This window comes from Apodemus sylvaticus, unplaced genomic scaffold (assembly GCF_947179515.1).
Source record: "Apodemus sylvaticus unplaced genomic scaffold, mApoSyl1.1 scaffold_354, whole genome shotgun sequence".
Classification (NCBI taxonomy): Eukaryota; Metazoa; Chordata; class Mammalia; order Rodentia; family Muridae; genus Apodemus; species Apodemus sylvaticus.
In genome coordinates this window covers 92,641-114,859 of record NW_026263065.1, presented here as the reverse complement: position 1 = coordinate 114,859, position 22,219 = coordinate 92,641, and the positions used below count along the sequence as shown (strand labels likewise).

The window sequence follows — 22,219 nt, the reverse complement described above, 5'->3', positions numbered from 1 at the left end:
CCCTGACAAGAGCCTAGGAGCAGCCTTGGAAAGGAGTCTTCCAATTTCTGACTGCAGAACACCCAGAGCTGATCCTGGACCACAGAGCTACATACCCAAATGCAATCACAAGAGAGCTGCTCTCACAGGAGTACCTACATACCTGTGTACACAGAGAGTACCAGTCTCCCAGGAGAACAGGTACAGAGGCTTGCAGGACAGAAAAGCCACAATCAAAGACAGCACCACTAGCTAACACCAGAGATAACCAGATAGCAAAAGGCAAATGCAAGAACATTAACAAGAGAAATCAAAGCAACATCTGAAACAAGTCCTCCCAGAACAGCAAGCCTGGATATCCCAATACACTGGAAAAGCAAGATCTGGATTTAAAATCACATCTCATGATGCTGATAGAGGACTTCAAGAAGAACATAAATAACTCCCTGAAAGAAATACAAGAGAACATAGGTCAACAGGTAGAAGTCCGTAAAGAGGAAACACAAAAATCCCTTAAAGAAATACAGGATAACATGGGTCAACAGGTAGATGCACTTAAAGAGGTAACACTAAATTCCCATTAGCCATGCGGTGGTACCTGTAATCCCAGCATTCTGGGAGGCAGACACAGATGGATTTCTGAGTTCTGAAAAATAGATTTCCCTTTGTAGGACTGGATTTCCCTCACCAACACACTGAGGGGAACTCTCAATTCTGAACATTTATGATCCAAATGCAAAGGCACCCACATTTGTAAAAGAAACTTTACTAAAGTTCAAAGTACACATTGCACCTCAAACAATAATTGTGAGTGACTTCCACACTCTGCTGTCAAAAATGGAAAAATCAGGGAAACACAAACTAAACAGAGACACAGTAAAACCAAGAGAAGTTTTGGACCAAATGGATTTAATAGATATCAATATTACATTTCATCCTAAATCAAAAGAATATACCTTCTTCTCAGCACCTCATGGTACCTTCTCTAAAACTGATCATATAATTGGTTTTGAATTTATGTCAGCTTCCAGAGGCACAACTGTCTTTTCTAACAAGATAAGGGATTCAATGTTGGGAATAAGACCAAAACTCATAAATAAAACCTTTATCTCATAATTATCAATTGTAACAGGTAGAGGCCAAGGGATTCTGGGAGAACTTGACAGTGTGGCCATCTCTGATTTATTAAATACAGACCTCAACCATTTGTGCCAATGTTTGAGATTTAACAATAGGGAGAAAGTAAAAGTTTAAATGATTTAATTATTATCTCAAAAATTATTTTAAAAAGATTAACTAGGCTTTATGGTTGAAAATATACCCATGTTTCAGACATATGTTCTAAAGCAAGCTAAGTATGACTCACACCTTTCATCTCTGGATGTGGATCTTAACATTGGAATAGTACTATTAAGCATCGCCACAACAATTGTCAAGATCTTCTGTGTTGGTTGAACTCAGGAGTCTTGTCAGGGTTTGTATTCTTTCAAAAAAACATCCTGACCAAAAAGCAAGATGGGAAGGAAAGGATTTCTTCACCTTACACTTAAACATTGCTGTTCATCAGCAAAGGAATTCAGGACTAGAACTCACTCAGAGTAGCAACCTGGATGCAGGAGCTAATGCAGGAACCATGAAGGAATGTTGCTTACTTGATTGCTTCCCTTACCATGATCAGCTTGTGTTCTGATAGAACCCAGGACTACCAGCCCAGGGATGGCACCACCCAAAATGTGCCATCCCACCCTTGACCACTAATGGAGAAAATGACTTACAGCTGGATCTCAGAGCCATTTCCACTAGGGAGGGTCCTTTCTGTGTGATAACTCCAGTTTGTGCCCAACCTGACATACAAACTAGCTAGTAAATCATGAAATTACAGATAATAAGTTTTTATAAGTTAATTTCCTTAGAAACTATTATCAAAGTAAGAAACCTCTCTCTTTCATCCCACTCCTTTTCTTTGCTTTGATTATACCAGCTTCAAAGTTAATAAGTGGACTCATACTTTCTGAAGTTCCTCTGCATATATATTTTCCCTGAGAAAGTCTAAGACAAAGGAGGACATTCATTCAATTGAGGACAGTCATTCAATTGTCTCAGCTAGAAGGGTCTGCATGACTCTCTTCAGGCAATGGCTACCAGAGGCAGGATTAGGTATACAAAGAAATTATACAGTAAATGGCAAGTCTAAGTTACAAAAGAAATTCTTCTAAAGACAATCAAATAACAATACCACTTAAGAAAAATAAAATTCTTAACTCTCTAGAGTAATTGGAGAATAGACAAAACAGGTGATCAGAGCAGTGATGCACTAAAAAATGGGAAAAAAAGGTGTGGGGGAGGTTACCACCCTTGACTTGTGAGAATGATAGATATAGTTGAAACAATGCATAGCCATTGTGACTTTTAAAAAGAGCAGAACATTCCCTGGTAGGGAAAATGGCATCAATAAGATCATGTATGATTTTGTCACTATGTGCAATATTAGCTGCTGAATTCTGTAGCCTGAAACACATAGTTATAGCCAATAACCACTGATTCAAATTTCTTAACTGATTCAACTAGATTAACAAAGTTGGGCTCAGCATATTCTCCCCAAGGTGTATACCTATCAATGCATGAGTAAATAAATGCTGGCGATCATAAAATCACTCTTTTTGACACATTGTGACCTTCTTCAGGATGGAGACCTCTGCTGGTGACTCCCTTAAACTTAATCTGTGAGGTACCTATGGTCTGCATTCTTTCAACTTCCAGTGCACACAGGAAACTCTTCTTCCTGTTCTAGCCTGAAGGCAGAAGCCATGAACAACAAGTATATTTGTTTCTGATTTCAACAACAGGCAGATCATTACATGGCTGAAATGAATAATTTTGAAACTTCCTTGTGATACAGCCTTTCAACTCCAGATGTAGGAAGTGCAATGACATGGGAAGCAAGGTTATTGCCTTAGGATGCAAGAGACTGGGATCAAGGTGACAAAATTCCTTCTTTCAAAAACATTTTTCAAAAAGACTGATGATGCAACTTTTCTAAAATTAATATAAATTTTTGGCATCTTTAAAAGTCAGCGGAATATGGTAAGGATGTGCTTTCATTTTATACCAGTTGTGGGGATGCAGGTCTGCTTTTTGAGTGTCCTCAGTGGCTCACCATGATTTGCCACGTACTCTACCAGAAGCATGGTTTTGCTAGCCACTGATAATTACTGCAATTCTGTGATGTTTTGAATTTGGAGAACTTTTCAGATGGTACTTATATACACAGGCTCTGAGAGGTCAGGTTGGGACTTGATGGTCCTGTATGGACGAACTTTCTTTGTGGTTTGTTAGTAGCTGTGGTCAAAGCAAGAAATTGGCTTTCAGGATGTCCTTCTCCTCTATCGTGGTTTCTATCCTATCTTGTTGTAGGCAATGAATCTACGGGTAGGAGATGAGGATAAAGGATGGAAAAAGAAAAAAAACAAGAACAAAAAACAAACAAACAAAACACAAAGGAGCAATGGCCAGATACACTTGTTAAAATTAAAAGAAGAGCCAGCCTAGTACAGATTTTGCACGTGAAGTTTGCCTTGTCCTGAAAATCCTTTGCCCCATTGTTTACAGTCATAGGGTTTCTCTCCAGATTGTGATCTTTTATGCCTCTGAAGTAGGCCATGTTCTGCAATAGATTTGCCACACTGGATACATTAACAGGCTTTCTCTCCAGTATGTGTTCATTTATGCATTTGAACACTGCCATAGTGTGCAAAGGCTTTGCCACATTGGTTGCATCCATAGGGTTTCTCTCCAGTAGGTGTTCTTTTATGAATTTGAAGACTGCCATAGAATGCTAAGGCTTTGCCACATTGGTAACACTTTTAGGGTCTCTCTCCCATATGTCTTATTTTATGCAGTTGAAGATTGCCTTGTGATGGAAATGCTTTGCTACATTGGTTACATTCATAGGGTTTCTCTCCAGTATGTCTTCTTATATGCACTTGAAGATTGCCTCGTTGTGAAAATGCTTTGCCACATTGGTTACATTCATAGGGTTTCTCTCCAGTATGTGTTATTTTATGCCTTTGAAGATGGGTGTGTTGTGCAAATGCTTTGCCACATTGGTTACATTCATAGGGTTTCTCTCCGGTATGTGTTCTTTTATGACTTTGAAGCTGGGTGTGTCGTGCAAATGCTTTGCCACATTGGTTACATTCATAGGGTTTCTCTCCAGTATGTGTTCTTTTATGACTTTGAAGCTGGGTGTGTCGTGCAAAGGCTTTGCCACATTGGTTACATTCAAAGGGTTTCTCTCCAGTATGTGTTGTTTTATGCCTTTGAAGATAGCTGTGTAGTGCAAAGGCTTTGCCACATTGATTACATTCATAAGGTTTCTCTCCAGAATGTGTCCTTTTATGCATGTGAAGACTGCCATAGCGTGCAAAGGCTTTGCCACACAGGGTACAACCATATGGTTTCTCTCCAGTATGTATCCTTTTATGCTTTTGAAGATCGCCTTGTTGTGCAAAGGCTTTGGTGCATTGGTTACATTCATAGGGTTTCTCTCTAGAATGTGTTCTTATATGCCTTTGGAGATAGCTCTTTTGTGCAAAGGCTTTGCCACACTGGGTACATTCATAGGGTCTCTCTTGTATATGTGTTCTTTTATGCACTTGAAGACTGCGTTGTGATAAAAATGCTTTGCTACATTGGTTACATTCATAGCGCCTCTCTCCGGTATGTGCTCTTGTATGTCTGTGAAGAAGGTAGTGTTCTGCAAAGGATTTGCCACACTGGTTACATTCATAGGGTTTCTCTCCGGTATGTATTCTCTCATGACTTCGAAGATGGCTGTTTTGTGCAAAGGCTTTGCCACATTGCTTACACTCAAATGGTTTCTCTCCAGAATGTGTTCTTTTATGCTTCTGAAGATCGCCTTGTTGTGCAAAGGCTTTGCCACATTGGTTACATTCATAGGGTTTCTCTCCAGAATGTGTTCTTTTATGAATTTTAAGATGGCTATGACGTGCAAAGGCTTTGCCACACTGGGTACATTCATAGGGTTTCTCTCCAGTATGTGTTCTTTTATGCCTTTGAAGATCGCTTTTGTGTGCAAAGGGTTTGACACACTGGTTACATTCATAGGGTTTCTCTCCAGAATGTGTTCTTTTATGTATTTGAAGATGACTGTGTTGTGCAAATGCTTTGCCACAATGGTTACATTCATAGGGTTTCTCTCCAGTATCTTTCCATTTATCCCTTTGAAGATGACTTTGACAATAATAGACTTTACCTCTTTGGTTACAATCACAGAGTTTTTCTGCAGTGTGTGTTCTTCTATATATTTGAAGGCTAGTATAATACACAATGGATACAGTATATATCCTTTTATGTAATGGAAGGTAATTGTTTCTTGCAAAGGCTCCGTCATATTGCATACATTCATAAAGTTTCTCTCTAGTATGAATTGGTTTATCCCTTTGAAGATGCCTGTAATACAAATAGGATACAATGCACTGGATATAGTGAGAGTGTTTCTCTATAGTATGACTACTTTCAAGCCTGTGTATGTTACTGGCATATATGAAAGGTTTACTGAATTCATACTACTAATGAATCATTTATCTGTATGAACTTATTGAACAACTTTTTTTCATTCTAAAGAGGAATCACATATAATAGGGTTCTATCATTATGTTTAAATCCGTGGTAGTTTGCTTCATTGTTAGTATTATTTATATAACTATAAAGATACCACTGACAGTAAGAGCATTTACTACATACCTAAAAATTATACCATCCTTTTCCTGTATGAGGTTTTTCACATATGTGAGAAAATGTACAGGCATTCACAGCATTACCTCAATAACTGCATACATAAATTTCGAATAATGTGAGCCATACAACACTGGTGAAATTAAACAGGACAATCATAAATTTTCTACATTACTAATACTCATAGGGATATTGTGCAATCTAAGTTTGTTGATGTATTTGCAAGGAAAGTGTGAAATCAATGAATTGAAAATGTTCATAACTTTCAACAAATTTACTGTAAGTGGAAAACTTTACAGATCTTATAATTATCCTACGAGAGCAACAGAGGTTAGGTCAATATCACTTAGGTGTAGAAAATCATATACTTTATGTTCAAAAGATAGAGACATAGAAACATAGATAGATAGATAGATAGATAGATAGACAGATAGATAGAGAGATAGATAGATAGACAAAGATATACATGTCCTATATAACACCTATGAACGGATCAATAACAAAGAAAGGATATATACATTGTATTCACACATTTTTAATTTTTGTTCCTCATAGACATGTGGTATTTGGATTAAGTTTTCACTCCAACAACATTTTAAACATTCATAAACTTCCATTCTCAATAATCTTAGCAACATTCCTACAAGTATATAAGTAATATCAGTATACTACAGACGTGCATATCAGAAAGTTTTGCATATAAACTGATTACACATGCACTGTGTACACTTTCCCTATCTGAATGGTATGAGAACAAACAGACTGGCAGTTCTGCAGTGTAGTTTGAATGGGCCTGAAATTGAAATGGTACTATCTGTTAAGGCATTGTTTACATGTTTTCTTTCTTAAAGAATGGCTTGCAAACACAAATCCAATACCTGAGACTGAGGTATCACATTTGTATGAATTTAATAATCAGCATCCTTAAAGATGTGCTCATTTACGTGCTTGATTTTTAACGAAAGTTTCAAGAACACATTAAGATTTCATCAGAGGCATATTCAGAGGTATGTATCAGCATGCACAAGAAAATTACCTTTTCTGTCTTACAGAATCTTCACAATATTCTTCAATATCATTGTGATCTTCCCAGTTATAACCTAGAATATAGGACAAGAAAATGTATGATATAGTACTGGAATTTAGGCAAAATTTAAAAAACTTTAAATTCTTTAGTGATCCTTAGAAACAGGCCTGATTTATTTCACCTTATTTGTCCTCCTTCTCAAATGAAATTATAGAAGTACATCAATAAAAACAACGAAAACAATAAAAACCACAAAAACAAACAAACATGAACAAGCACAATGACAAAAAAACAGTTGCCCCTCATTTTAAAAACTACATTCACAGTCTTACCTATTGCAGTGAGGTTCCTATAGGTGTCCAGCATCACATCTTTGTAGAGACTCTTCTGCGAAGCATCCAACAAAGCCCATTCTTCCCGTGTAAACTTCACCAGTACATCATCATATGTCACTGCATTCTAAAATATCCCATATATATGGACAAAGGAAAGCATGATAATGAACTATTAGACAGGTATATTTCATTGAAAATATTTTCAAACAATTTTGGTCCTGCGCTGACTTGTTTCCTGACACAGAAGTTATAATGTAACCATGACTGCCAAGTCATTTCTCAAGGAAACTGAATAATGAGGTTCTCATCTGTCCTTTCTTCACTCTTATGATTGGATACACCCTTGGAAGACTAAAGACATAAAGAGACAAGCAAACAGATCAAGCATAGCAAGCACACATGAGAGACACTGTATGAATAATTATTTACTACAAAAGCAATGAGCAAGATGGTTGGACTGGTTAATGCATTTAATCACTGAGGACGGAGGCAAAAATATCACATTGTGTTTGATACCAGCCTGGTCTATGCACTGAGTTGGAGGACATCCAGAGTTGTATAGTATGACCCAGTATCCCTTGCAAAACTCAAACCACAAGGAAGGAAACCAATCAGAATATTACTTCGGTTCTTAAAATTAATTACACATTCATCCCAGTTGTATATTCATCTTCCAGGACAGACATCTTCCAGGTCAACAAACAGTTGGAGAAAGCAGAGAGAAAGAGAAAGGAATTGGAGGGGCAGTTTATTCAAAAATCTCCTTCTGAGTAACTAAAAGCTGACTCTTCAAAGCAGGCAAGTGTCCCAGAATGGGAAACACTATTATAGCTAATTATGAGGCTTTATTCCTTTGAAAAGGTGCTTAGGCTTCTGACTCACACTGGCCAGGAGAGCAAACACCTGTGATACCAATAACTTCCCAGAGAGGGCCAGAGTTCAGGATTTTTGAAGCATCACTGGATTTTAACTCAAGCTAAAGAGATGGGAAAAATATTCCAATGAAGTAGACCTAAAATGGAAGCTGGTGTAGCTATTTTACTATTTCACAAAATGGACGCAATCAAAGTATACAAATGGGCTACTGATATCATAGTGTATGTAAGTGAACTGTAAAATACATAAACTACCACAAGAAAACTCTTATAGCTCCTAGGCACTTCCAGGATAGTGGCTGAATCCTAAAGCAATTGAAACAAAATCAGGAACCCCCTATATACCTCTTATGTAAAAAGGAATGATCAACTGGAAAGATTTTAGGGACTCAACAGCCTGCACATTGCTCCACTGTGTAAATGAAACCCATTTTTTATATCCATACCTCTGATGAAGGACATCTCCGTTCTTTCCAGCTTCTCACTATTATAAATACAGCTGCTATGATCATAGTGGAGCATGTGTCCTTGTTACATGTTGGAGAATCTTTTGGCTCTATGCCAGGAGTGGTATACCTATAGTGGTACAGGTATACAGAGCTGTATTGCTGTGCTAAGCCACCTGGCATAACTTGACTTTGACTAAGGTGAAGTTCATTGTTTCTGCAGGTGTACAAATTCCTGAATTAAGCAGGTGACCCGCCCAGCTGCCTGAGCAGTGGAGCCAACACCCAGAGAACAGCCTGACATGTTCCTGGGAACACACCCTTTCCCTGGTTTTGGGGAAGGGACTTGCCCCGCCTATATAATATGGAGACCACCCTTAATCTTAGTCTTGAACTGGAAATCTTATCTTCACTCCAAGTTTTTCTCCCTTCATCCTGTTCCTATCCCCATCTTTCTTCCAGGTGGCCAAGTAAACAGTTCAAAATTAGCCAGTGGCAGTTACAGATTTATAAATAAAACTGCTATAAACATGGTGGAGCATGTGTCCTAGTTACATGTTGGAGAATCATTTGGCTATATGGCCATGAGTGGTATAGCTGAGTCCTCAAGTATCTGCTATCACCTGAGTTTTGGTTCTTAGCCATTTTGCCATGAACATACAAGAAGCCAACAGAACTCCAAATAGATTGGATCAGAAAAGAATGTAATGATCAAATCATTATATAATGATATATAATGATCATATAATGATAAAAACAAAATGCACAAAAGAAAGAATATTAAAAGCAGTAAGGAAAAAGATCAAGTAGCATAAAGGCAGACCTATCAGAATTACGCCAGACTTCTCAGCAGAGACTATAAAAGCCAGAAGATACTGGGCAGATGGAAGCACAAATGCCAGCCCGGGCTACTACTATACCAGGCACAACTCTCAATTACTATAGGCCGAGAACAAAGTCGAGTATCCTAGGATTCTAACTGCTAACAAGGCTGGTTGGACTACTGCTGATTTGTGAATGTTATAGAGTCAGTCTTCAGTCGTCTGAAGTCTACTTGGTGTGGATTACCATCTAATAAGAACTGATAAACCCTTTACATCATCAATTTTAGTCTTTTACATAACAGCTTATTATCATATTTCTACCCACACGACATGAAATTTAAAAACTGCAAAAAAATTAACTTCAGATGGATGTCACACACCTAAATGCTAAAGCATCCCTGTTGACAACAGCAAAGAAATCTGGCCTCTATGATTTGCCATCTTGACAGGCATGTTTCAGTACAGAAGCTTCTGCTACAAATGCTTTGTGCAGTTCTATTCCTACAGATAAGATACTCACATGCCACAGTGTGTCCTGGGAATGACTATTACCACAAGGGACATCAGAGTTGGCTGTAACTAGAGGATGGTTTGCACCCACTCCTTGAAATGGAGGACAATTTTTGCTCCCTCCCCCAACCCCTCTCCTCCTCATTGAGGACACTAAACATATGCTCACTATTTTGCAGTTTCAGAGCTTGCTTGAGCTCCTCTGACACAACCCAGCAGTAGCATACAGCACACAACAAATGAAGTATTTAAGACTGCTCAGCTACCAGGAACCGAGAGCATGGCAGCTGGAAGAACCCTCCTATTTTGATCAGCAAGTTTGCCTGGAGGCACAGATTAGCAAGTGACTCTTTAATGACATGAATTCCTCCCTCAGGGTTAGAGTGTGTTAAAGCAACAAAGCATACTAGTTCTTGGGCAAAGTTTCCAGACTAGGGCCAACCCTTTTCCACATCTTAAGAGATTTGTATTGAAAGGATAGAAAATACAGCCTAAGTCTCTAATGACCCGAAGAAATCAAAAGTTTAAAATGCTATCTTGCTCCAAAGAAGCTCTAATGCCAGTCTTCTTTTTTTTTTTCAAAATATATTTTTTATTTACATTTCAAATGATTTCCCCCTTTCTGGCCCCCCACTCCCTGAAAGTCCACACAAGCTCCCTTCCCTTCCCGTTAGCCCACCCACTCCTTCCCACTTCCCTGTTCTGGTTTTGCCCTATACTGCTACACTGAGTCTTTCCAGAACAAGGAGCCGCTCCTCATTCTTCTTGTACCTCATTTGATGTGTGGATTATATTTTGGGTATTCCAGTTTTCTAGGTAAATATCCACTTATTAGTGAGTGCATACCATAATTGATCTTTTGATACTGGGTTACCTCACTTAGTATGATGGTCTCCAGCTCCATCCATTTGCCTAAGAATTTCATGAATTCATTGTTTCTAAATGGCTGAATAGTACTCCATTGTGTATATATACCACATTTTTTGCATCCATTCTTCTGTTGAGGGATACCTGGGTTCTTTCCACCTTCTGGCAATTACAAAAAGGGCTGCTAGGAATATAGTGGAGCATGTATCCTTATTACACGCTGGGGAATCCTCTGGGTATATGCCCAGGAGTGGTATAGCAGGATCTTCTGGAAGTGAGGTGCCCAGTTTTCTGAGGAACTGCCAGACTGATTTCCAGAGTGGTTGTACCAATTTGCAACCCCACCAGCAGTGGAGGAGTGTTCCTCTTTCTCCACATCCTCGCCAACACCTGCTGCGTCCTGAATTTTTAATCTTAGCCATTCTGACTGGTGTAAGGTGAAATCTCAGGGTTGTTTTGATTTGCATTTCCCTAATGACTAATGAAGTTGAGCATTTTTTAAGATGCTTCTCCGCCATCTGAAGTTCTTCAGGTGAAAATTCTTTCTTTAACCCTGTACCCCATTTTTAATAGGGTTATTTGGTTTTCTGGGGTCTAACTTCTTGAATTCTTTGTATATACTGTATATTAGCCCTCTATCTGATGTAGGTTGGTGAAGATCTTTTCCCAATAGAGTTAGAAAGATCAATTTCTTTGACAAAATAATACTTGATCTTTGACAAAAGTGCTAAAACCATCCAGTGGGGGGAAAAACAGCCTTTTCAACAAATGGGGCTTGGTCAACTGGCAGTCAACATGTAGAAGGAAGTAAATTGATCTATTCTTATCTCCCTGTGTGGATCAAGGACCTCCATATAAAACCAGATGCACTAAATCTAATGGAAGAGAAACTATATCCTCTATACCACTCCTGGGCATATACCCAGAGGATTCCCCACCATGTAATAAGGATACATGCTCTACTATCTTCATAGCAGCCCTATTTATTTTATAATTGCCAGATGCTGGAAAGAACCCAGGTATCCCTCAACAGAAGAGTGGATGCAAAAAATGTGGTATATCTACACAATGGAGTACTATTCAGCCATTAGAAACAATGAATTCATGAAATTCTTAGGCAAATGGATGGAGCTAGAGAACATCATACTAAGTGAAGTAACCCAGACTTAAAAGGTGAATCATGGTATGCACTCACTAATAAGTGGATATTAACCTAGAAAACTGGAATACCCAAAACATAATCCACACATCAAATGAGGTACAAGAAGAAAGGAGGAGTGGCCCCTTGTTCTGGAAAGACTCAGTGAAGCAGTATTCAGCAAAACCAGAACGGGGAAGTGGGAAGGGGTGGGTGGGAGGACAGGGGGAGAGAAGGGGGCTTACGGGACTTTCGGGGAGTGGGGGGCTAGAAAAGGGGAAATCATTTGAAATGTAAATAAAAAATTACCTCAAATAATAAAAATAAAAAAAAAAGAAAAAAATTACTACGGGCTTGAGAGATGGCTCAGCAGTTAAGAGTACTGACTGCTCTTCCAGACGTCCTGAGTTCAATTCCCAGTAACCAAACGGTGACTCACAACCATCTGTAAGGGGATCTGATACACTCTTCTGGTGTGTCTGAAGACAGCTACAGTGTAGTCACATATATAAAATAAATAAGCAATAATAATAATGATACATTTTAATAGAATTACTTGAAAATAATTTATGAATGCAGTAATATTTCAATTTGAACCATCAAACTATCACCGAATTATAATGGAACAGAATTGAAGGTACAAGTTACCATAGCAATGATTTTACAGCCCATGCAAGGTTTTTGCAGTCCATGCTTATCAACATGTTTATAATTTCACATTTACCAATAGGAAGTTTCCTGTTAGCCAGTATTATAGATGGGGCACATAGGAACTTGGTCAAGTTTGTGTTTACTATTGTCCAAAGTATCAGGAGTCTAATATTGTGGTTCTTGTGATATGGGGGATAAGAGGCACACATTAATACCAACAGACTTCCCAAATTAATGAATACAGAAAAAATGTCTGAAATTGTAAATGTTATATTATGAAATGATCATAAATTATCAAGAACTAGATTGCAATAAAATTCAAGAAATCGAATGGTTATACTGTGAATTGATGATATACCCAGCAGTTATTCCAAGTTGATAAAATTTGTAGAAATGACTTGTTCAAATATGTTTAGACATATAGAATCACAGAGAAGATTGAGCAAAAAATTAGAGACAACTTTACATCTTGAGATTTAATAAATTTCATTATAATTCATATTGTGGCTACATATGTGTGCCACACTTTTAATTACTGCTTTTTTTGTTTTTTTTTTCTTTGTAAAGGGATAAAAAATCTTTTAATAATTCTTTGTTTGAAGCTCGTAATGTAATGTATTATTCTAATACAATCTTCATGAAAATATGCATAAAACTTATGGAAGTAGGATTTCCTCACAAACAATTGCAGAATTAATTAACTGTAAGCACGATAATTCACAGAAACCTTAAGTATTTCAGAATCAAATTGTTTTTCTCCATTTACCTTGATGATGTCTATGAGCTTGCTGTATAATGCTTTGGTTTTGTTTAGGAATATGCCCTGTATCCCTGATCTCTCCAATACTCTTTAAAAATAAAGGGATGCTGGATTTTGTCAAAGGCTTCTTTCACAAAGGTTTTGTGCAGAGGAATATCCACAGTTAAGATATTCAGATGCCAACACTGCCTCCTGGGAATGGCTAGCACCACAAGGACTTCAGTCAGATGCACCCAGATGTTGGTTTGCACCCAGCCCTTGAAATGACTCCCATTTCAGCTCCCTCCTGCTCCTTGTCATTGAGGACACTAAACACATGCTCACCTTTCATTCTCACCTGATGGCTGACACCTAGCCTGCCTCAGCCAGGATGGCTGCCTGCATGTCTACTACTTTGACAGCATGCTTCTGTGTGGGCTCATCAAGAGCTAATTTGGGGGCCTGCTGTGCCTGGGCTGGAGCCCTGATGGCTGCTATGTGGTGACTGGAGGGGAAGATGACTTGGTCACTGTGTGGTCCTTCACGGAGGGTCATGTGGTAGTTCCAGACCATGGACACAAGTCATGATTCAACTCGGTAACCTTTCATCCCTGCACCACCTGCTCAGAGGAGGCAGCATCAGTCAGGGGTGATGGAGATCCTAGTGGTAAAGAGGAGGAGCCTGAGATCACTAGGTCAGACATAGGAACCCCAGTGTCCCCACTGCCCAAGGCTGGCTCCATCATACACTGCTTTTGGCTCAGCTGGCCATAACACACAGTTCTGAGTGTGGACCTCACAGAAGATGTGTCCTTCCCTCATCTGTCTCTGGCCCATACCCCCACCCTTCCAGGCACACCTCTGCCACCCCACCAACTTCTCGTAGTTCTCTGGCTGGAGAGACAGATACAGGCTCATGGCACTACTCTCTGTTCACGTTCCAACAGCCTCTACACCAGCTGCTGGGGGCAAGGCTGGTGGGCCTAGTGTAGCAATGGAGCCTAGCATACCATTCAGCATTGGCCACTTTGTCACACTGACCCTGTGGAGGCAGTTGGACCAGGTGACTGAGAAGGAAGACAAGCACTACCACAGCCTTGGGGACATCAGCCTCGGTGGCAGTGGGGGCAATAGCAGTAAAGACAAGCTAATGGGGCCTGCCTACTGCAGCCAATTAGACCAAGTCAAGGTGCTGGTAAGCACTGTGCCCTCAAATCTATGAAGTCTCACTGCTGGAGCCTCTCCTGTGTAAGATGCTCTCTCAGGAACACAAGACCATGTTACTGTTCCTGTAGGATTGTATCACCACTGCCTGACAAGAGGGCCTCATCTACACCTTGGCATGACCAGGCAAGGCAGTGACAAATGAGGAGACTGAGGCCCAGGCAGGGGAAGCAAGTTGGTCCAGGTCACCCAACAAGTCAAGTGGTAGAAGGCATCTCCTCAAAAACAGGCAGCTCACCTAATTGCACTGTGATGTGAAATATGGATGTCCCATGTCCCCAATATCCTAGCCATAACCCTCCCTGCTGACCTCAAGGATCATTGTATTAACAAGACTAATCATGATAGAAGAATTTCTCCAAGCTTCCACCCTGCACAATAGTGGGGGGTCCCCTAGGCTGGTCCATCCTCAGGGATGTCCTGGCCTGTGTGGCCTTGGCCCTGTCCTCCACCAAATGCGAAGTACAATGACCTGTTCTCTGAAACATCAGTGTTAAACACATCCCTGCGCCAGCATGTGACTGTTCAGACTTGGCCCACAACAGCCCAGGGTCACAGTACCCTAGATGAGAGGGCAGGGCGGGGACATCCCCACCAGCCCAAACCCCACCCCATGCTGCTCTGTGCTTTTCAAAGTGTTAAATTATGGAAGCCTCCGGGGCCCTCTTTGTCCCACTGGACATCCATCTTATTTAAAGACCTTGTTTCCAAAAATAGAAAAAAGAAGAAAGAAAAACAGAAGTGATAAAATGGCTGAGTGTACACAGCAAGTGGACATATTACTTCATCTGTTGTGCTCTCTGAGCCCTGTGGGCCAAGCCAAACTGCACTGAGCAACCTGCCATTCCAGGGACATACCCATTTTCCTTTCACCTTTCTGCCCACCAAAAAAAAGGAAGTCAGATGATTTCAGTGCAGCATTACACCAGATTTTGAATTGAGAGTCAATACCAACATACCTCATTCTATACCTTGAAACATAAATCAAAGAAAAACTCAACAAAGAAAGAGCACATCAGATCTATTTGTTATGCACATGGAATCAAAATAATAAAATACTCACAAACTGATTCCTGGAACACATCTAAATCACCATGCATCATGATCAACTAGGAATCATCTCAGGAATACAGGGATGGTTTAATATAAGAAAAACTATCAATTTAATATACCATATAAATAATTTTTAAAGACAAATCATAGGATCGTCTCCCTAGAATTTTAAAAAGCCTTTGACAATATACAAAACCCCTTCATATTAAAAGTATTAGAGCAAATATACACCAATTCAATTGCCAACATCTAACAAAATGGAGAGATATTGAAAGCAATTCCACCAATTTCAGAAACAAGACAAGGTTGCCCACCCTCTACTCACTGCCAATCTATTGGTACAGTGAATGAAGTTCTAGCCACAGCAGTAAGACAACTAAAGATCAAGGGGATGCAAATTGGAAAAGAAGTCAAAGTATCTGTATTTGTGGATACAAGGTAGTACACATAAGCTCCCTCAAAAATTCTAGCAGAGAACTCTTGTAGCTCAGGCTGCAAGATGAGTATGTGATAGATGAGACCTCATTAAACTGTGAACAGAACAAAACGGCAACATACAGATTGGGAACAAGATGTCCACTGGCCTGACATGGGATAGAGGGCTAATCCCCAAATCATATGGAGAAATCAAGAACTTAGACTACAAAAAACTGACTTAAAAGCTGGGGTCCAGAGATAATAGAGAATTCTCAACAGAGGCATCTGGAATGCCCAAGAAGAACTTAAAGAAATGTATTCCGTCACCACTGATTAGGGAAATGTAAATGAAAACATCCCTGAGAGTCCATGTTTTACTCCAATCAGAATGGCTAAAGTCAAAAAATCAGTGGACAGCACACGCTGACAAGGATGGGAAGTGAAGGGTACACTTCTCCATACCTGGTGGTGTTGCAAACTGTTATAAACATCTGAAAATCAATCAGGAGGATGGTCTAGAAAATTGGAATTAGTTCTATCTGTAGACCCAACTATACTGTTCCTGGGCATCTATCCCGTATATGCTCCACATTTTCACGAGGACACCTGCTCCACTATGTTCATAGCAGCCTTATTAGTAATAACCAAAAATTGGAAGCAAACAAATTGTCCTTTAACGTAAGAACAGATTCACACAGCAGAATACTATTCAGCTGTTGAAAACAAAGACATCATGAACTTTGCAGGCAAAAGAATGGACTTAGAAAATATTATTCTGAGTAAGGTAACAGAGACCCAAAAGACATATATGGTATGCACTCACTGATAAGTAGATATTAGCCAAAAAGTACACAACACCCATGATACACCCCACAGAACACAAGAAGTTAAACAAGAAGGATGTTCTAAGATTCAATACCACCTAGAAGGAGGAACAAAACAGACATGGAATGCACAAGGACTGAGTTCTGTGGGACAGGATAGAGGAAAAGGAAAAAGGGAAAAGATCAGGTATGGGAGAGACAGGAGAGAAGCCCAGAGTGCAAACAGTATGATTGGAAATAAGCAGCTGCTGGGTGGGGGATGGGGAACATATAGAAAATCCCAGAGACCCAGCATGAGGGAGACTCTCAGGATCCAATGTGGGTAACATTAGCCAAATGTTTAAGAGAGGGAATATGGAACCTGAAGAGACAACTTCCAGTACATAGAAAGGGCGCCAGTGGAGGTCCTCACATTCAACATTTTCCACTCAAAATTGTTCCTCTCTAAAACTAATGAGGTGACAAAATTGGAGCAGAATATGAACAAAAACCTGATGAGGGACCAGCACAACTTGGGATCCATGCCCTGGGTGGTCACCAGGCCCTGACAATATTAGTGCTGCTATGTTATGCCTGCAGACAGCAGCTTAGCATGAGTGTTCTCTGAGAGGCTCACCAGGAGCTGAGTGAGACAGGCTTAGATACTCACAGTCAAGCACTGGATAGGTAGGATTGACATAGTAAAACTGGACATGTTACCAAAAGCGATCTACAGGTTCATTTTAACACCATCAAAAGTCAAACACATTTTTTATACACCTTGAAAGAGAAATTCTCCATTATATAGGGATAAAAACCCAGGATACTCAAAGCAATCATAATCAACAAAAGAATGTCAATAGAGTCAGGCAGGGGTGGTGCACACCTCCTTTAATCCCAGCATTTGGGAAGCAGAGGCAGGTGGATTTCTGAGTTCGAGGCCAGCCTGGTCATCAGAGTGAGTTCCAGGACAGCCAGGGCTACACAGAGAAACCCTGTCTCAAAAAACAAAACAAAACAAAACAAAACGGAAAAAAAACAAAACAAACGAACAAAAATAAAGAACATCAATAGGAATCACCATCTGTGAACTCAAGCTATACTGTAAAGCAATAGTGATCAAAAATGCCTAATAGTGGTACAGAAACAAATATGTGGACCAATGGAATTGACTCAAATACACAGAAGTCAACCCGCATATCTATATACACTTGATTTTTGATAAAGAAAGAAAATCAAGCAGTGGAAAAATGAGAACATCTTCAACAATGGTACTGGTCTAACTGGATTTCTACACGGAGAAAAATAAAAATGGATTCATACTTAGCACCTCCATTGTTGGTGGGAGTTGAAACTTGTAGAAGCACCTTGGAAATCAATTGGGCACTTTTTCAGAAAACAGAATAGTTCTACTTCATTGTTAGCATTGTCTAACCTGGCAACAGCCAGTTATGCTCCTCCCATCAGTTACCTGGCAACAGCCAGTTATGCTCCTCCCATCCGTTACCTGGCAACAGCCAGTTATGCTCCTCCCATCAGTTACCTGGCAACAGCCAGTTATGCTCCTCCCATCCGTTACCTGGCAACAGCCAGTTATGCTCCTCCCATCAGTTACCTGGCAACAGCCAGTTATGCTCCTCCCATCAGTTACCTGGCAACAGCCATAGGCCTGGCCCACTATAAAAGGGTTTGACTGCCCCTCCCCCCTCTCTCCCTTGCTTCTCTCCTGCTCTTGCTCTCCCCTCCCCATTCCCTACCCATCCCCATCTCTCCAGGTGCTCATGACCATGGCAGGCCTCTGCTTCTCTACTCTCTCCCTCTCTCTGCCTTACTACCCTCTTACCTCCCCTGCCCCTGCCCTGAATTAACTCTAGTCTATACTATACCTTCATGTCACTGGTCCCTGAGGGGGAAGGGATGCCTCAGCACGGGACAGCTGGCACGTCCTCTTCTCCCATACCTCACCACGCCCCCATAGATCTTATCCCTTACCTCTTTATCTTTTATAAACACATCATTCAGGACCCAGCTATAGCCCAACCACCAAGCATACACTCAAAAGATGCTCCAACATTCCCCAAAGACATTAGCTGCGCTATGCTCATAGCAGATTTATTCCCAATAGTCAGAAACTGGAACAACCTAGATGTTCCCCAAATAAAGTGTAGATGCTGAAAATGGGGTACACCTAACCAATGGAATACAATTCAGCTATTAAAAACAAAGACGTCGCCTGGCATTGGTGGCACACGCCTTTAATCCCAGCACTTTGGGAGGCAGAGGCAGGCAGATTTCTGAGTTCAAGGCCAGCCTGGTCTACAGAGTGAGTTCAAGGACAGCCAGGTCTCGGAAAAACCCAAATCCAAAAAAAAAAGAAAAAGACATCATTAATTTTGCAGGCAAATGGATGCATCTTGAAATTATCATCCTGAGTGTGGTGACCCAGTCCCAAAAGGATATGCATGATATGTATTCACTGATAAGTGACTTTTAGTCTCATAATAGAGGATACATGTTATACGCCAGACACAAAGAAGCTAAAGAAGACTTAATACACAAGTGAGGATGCTTAAATCTCACTTACTATGCAGAATAAAGTAGTCATAACTGGCAAATGGAGGGAAGGAAGTAGGTGGGAGAGCAGACAACAGGAGAACAACAGAAAGGTTCAGGATCAGGTGTCTAGAGGGAGAGGACAGAGAGCCACATGGCCATGAGAAGTATGAAAATCTGCAACAAAAGGAAGCAAACATCTGGAAGTAACTTCTGTAATGGAGCATCAAGCCTGGCTTGGCCCTGATGACATGGAGTGACACAGTTTCTGCACCTGGGACAAAGCCCTGGTTTGAGCTTTCCAGAGCGTTGAGGGCTGGGCTGGGCGAGGCAAACTGCTTGCTTGCATAATAATTTACATATTTCTCATTCCTTCAAGGAATGTCCTTCACTCCAAGATAATTAAATGCAGCAGGAGTCCAGGAATTAAAGGTGTGGCTGTCTCTGCAAAATGGTAAACACTGGGACCATCAGGACAGCACTTAAGGGAAATAGCTCTGAATACACGAGTGTAAAAATACATAATTTCTAAACTATGCAAAAATAATGATTCAATATGAATTATTTCTTTTGTTTTTGGTTTTTTCTGGACAGGGTTTCTCTGTGTAGCCCTGGTTGTCCTGGAATGCACTCTACAAAGCAGACTGGTCTGAGAAATCTGCCTGCCTCTGCCTCCCAAGTGCTGGGATTAAAGGCGTGCACCACCGCCGCCACCGGGTTCAATAGGAATTATATGAGTGTCTGGACAAACCTGAAGGACTAAAGGAACTGCACTGTGAGGAAGTTGTTAGGAAATTACTAATGAAGGAGATAAAGAGAGGCAGGAAGTGGTGATCTAAGGGGATACCACCCAGCTATTTGTTTGTTTGTCTGTTTAGGTGGAGGATCACAGAGAGATTTCTGACTTCACAGTCAACCAAGGACAGAGCAAGGTTACCCCCAGGCCTCGTGGAAACAGTAACTTCAGGGCAGGGTCCAGCTAGCCTATCATCTGTGCTTAAGAAAGCCAGATAGATCTTAGAGTGATTTTCCCAAGTTAAGAAAGAATGTGCCTCCAGTCTCCCAAGAACCAAAGGCTTGGAGTCAGGCGATGCTGATTCATGAGATAAACAGAAGGAAAACCTGGCGTACATCACTAGACTGATAGGCAAAATAAAAAACTGTACCAGTATTCTGCTGGTGATGAACTTCCTAGATAAATATTTAGAACAAAAAGAGAAATCCTTGGAGAATAAACACACACACGGGGGGGGGGGGCGGGGGGGGGGCGGAGGAGGGAGAGAGAGAGAGAGAGACAGAGACAGAGAAAGACAGAGAGGAGAGAGAGAGAGAGAGAAGCAAAAAAGAGGAACATGGGAAGAGAGGTCTCTTAAAATAGCAAACAAGCAGAATTACAGACAAATCTCTGCAGAGAAAACAGAAGAGAAGGAGAAGCTGACAAAAATCCGGCAGAACTTGTAAAAACTAGGACTCTCCCTGTTAGGCATCTTCCCAAGATGTTTCTGCACACAAGACACTGTTCCAAGTGCTCTACACAGATGCAGCCTCCAGAGTAAAGTTTTTCAACAGCTACCTGACAGGGGACTTCACAAGAGGTAACATCTGGCCGCTGGTTCATACCAGCCAGTGAAAAACCCACCACACCAACTCCCACTGGCCAGTCCCCTGCTCCTTCCCGTGGAAGGCAGTGATCCTGTGCTCACCATCTTGCAACTTCGGGCTTGCTTGAACGAGTCTGACAGCATCCAGCAGCAGCACTCCGAAAACCACACAGTGAACCACTGAAACTTGCTCAGCTGCCAGGTGGAACCACCTCTCCAAACCCGGAAGAACCCGCCTCCTCTTCTGACTGGCAGGTTCGCCTGGAGCTCCTGAATGGCCATGAGCCTTGAGTGACATGAGTAACTCCATTAGGAACACAACAGAGAGGTTCCCGCCCAGCCTTCAGGTAGCTGGCTAGATCCTTACTGGAAGTTCAGAGAAATGGATTTCAGTACCACTGGAATCCTACGCAAGAGTATTCACAACTAGCCCCATGAGGACCCATTCACTCTACTATTCAGTGTTCAGACTCTTGTTCTGTCCATTGTCAGCCCCGCCCGCGTGCTCACCTGGTCCTGATTTCAGTGATTTCCTGAGCTCCCATCACAGCGCTCACCAGGTACTTCCCCTCTTTCCTCCTGGAATCTGGGTAGATAGCTTGCAGTGTAATCTGTCTGCCCCACAAGAGGAAGGGTGCCAGAATATTACCAATTAAAGAGAGATTTTAAGAAACAGGAGTTTTATTTTTGTGGCTTCATGCTGGCCAGGTTCAGGTAAATTACAGCTACTTCTCACCTGGTAGACAGGAGACAACCCTGGAAGAAAAGCAGCAAACATGACAAACAATGTAGAGCACTAATGTGGTTGGCTGGCACATCTTCCTCGGTGGGAAGGCAGAAAAAATAAAAAACTCCACAGAAGTATTAGTGAAGGTTCTGTAGATGAACAGATCTGATCTTATGTTTATGGAGACAGTAAGTGGAATTATTTTTAATTGTTAGTATGAGAACTTTCCAAGTTCTTTATGAAGGCACTTAGTACTATGAACTATAGTTAGTGCTATGCTATCGTTCATGTGACCCTAACAATGTATACTGTGTCACTAAAGTCTACAAAAATGTGCCCTTTCTATGGCCCTGTACAGTAGTTCACATGAGTTTCAGTTTTACACACTTTCCATAGTTTGCTAACTGAATGATTATGGAGAACACCCTTTACCCATTTATACAACTGCAAGCAACACCATTAAAATGGTGTCTTTCTTTTTTTTTTTTTTAAGATGTTGGATTTCTTCAATTTGCAACATAAATTCAATATGACTGATACAAAAATCCCTAACAACTTATAACAGAAAAGTTCATTCCAAAGCTATTTGCTGTGTGAGAAAACTCGGAATTCTCAAAAGGAATATGAAAAAAAAAATCACATACACATTAGCACAACAGTGTTAGAAAGCCATTTGGGTGGGAAAGGGAAAGC

The 22,219-nt window shown here is 40.7% G+C and overlaps 1 protein-coding gene and 1 pseudogene across 1 annotated transcript; one reads left to right on the top strand and one right to left on the bottom strand.

Moving 5' to 3' along the window:
* Positions 1 to 726: 726 nt before the first annotated feature.
* On the bottom strand, positions 727 to 21,119 carry LOC127676099 (zinc finger protein 431-like). The gene is made up of 4 exons (XM_052172023.1): positions 20,902 to 21,119; positions 7,096 to 7,222; positions 6,773 to 6,836; positions 727 to 5,451 (listed from the first exon to the last, which is right to left on the bottom strand). Exons 1-4 carry the CDS (start codon positions 21,079 to 21,081, stop codon positions 3,843 to 3,845), a joined length of 1,980 nt encoding a protein of 659 aa, XP_052027983.1. The 5' UTR covers positions 21,082 to 21,119; the 3' UTR covers positions 727 to 3,842.
* LOC127676100 (dystrophia myotonica WD repeat-containing protein-like) lies at positions 13,503 to 14,630 on the top strand (annotated as a pseudogene).
* Positions 21,120 to 22,219: the final 1,100 nt, after the last annotated feature.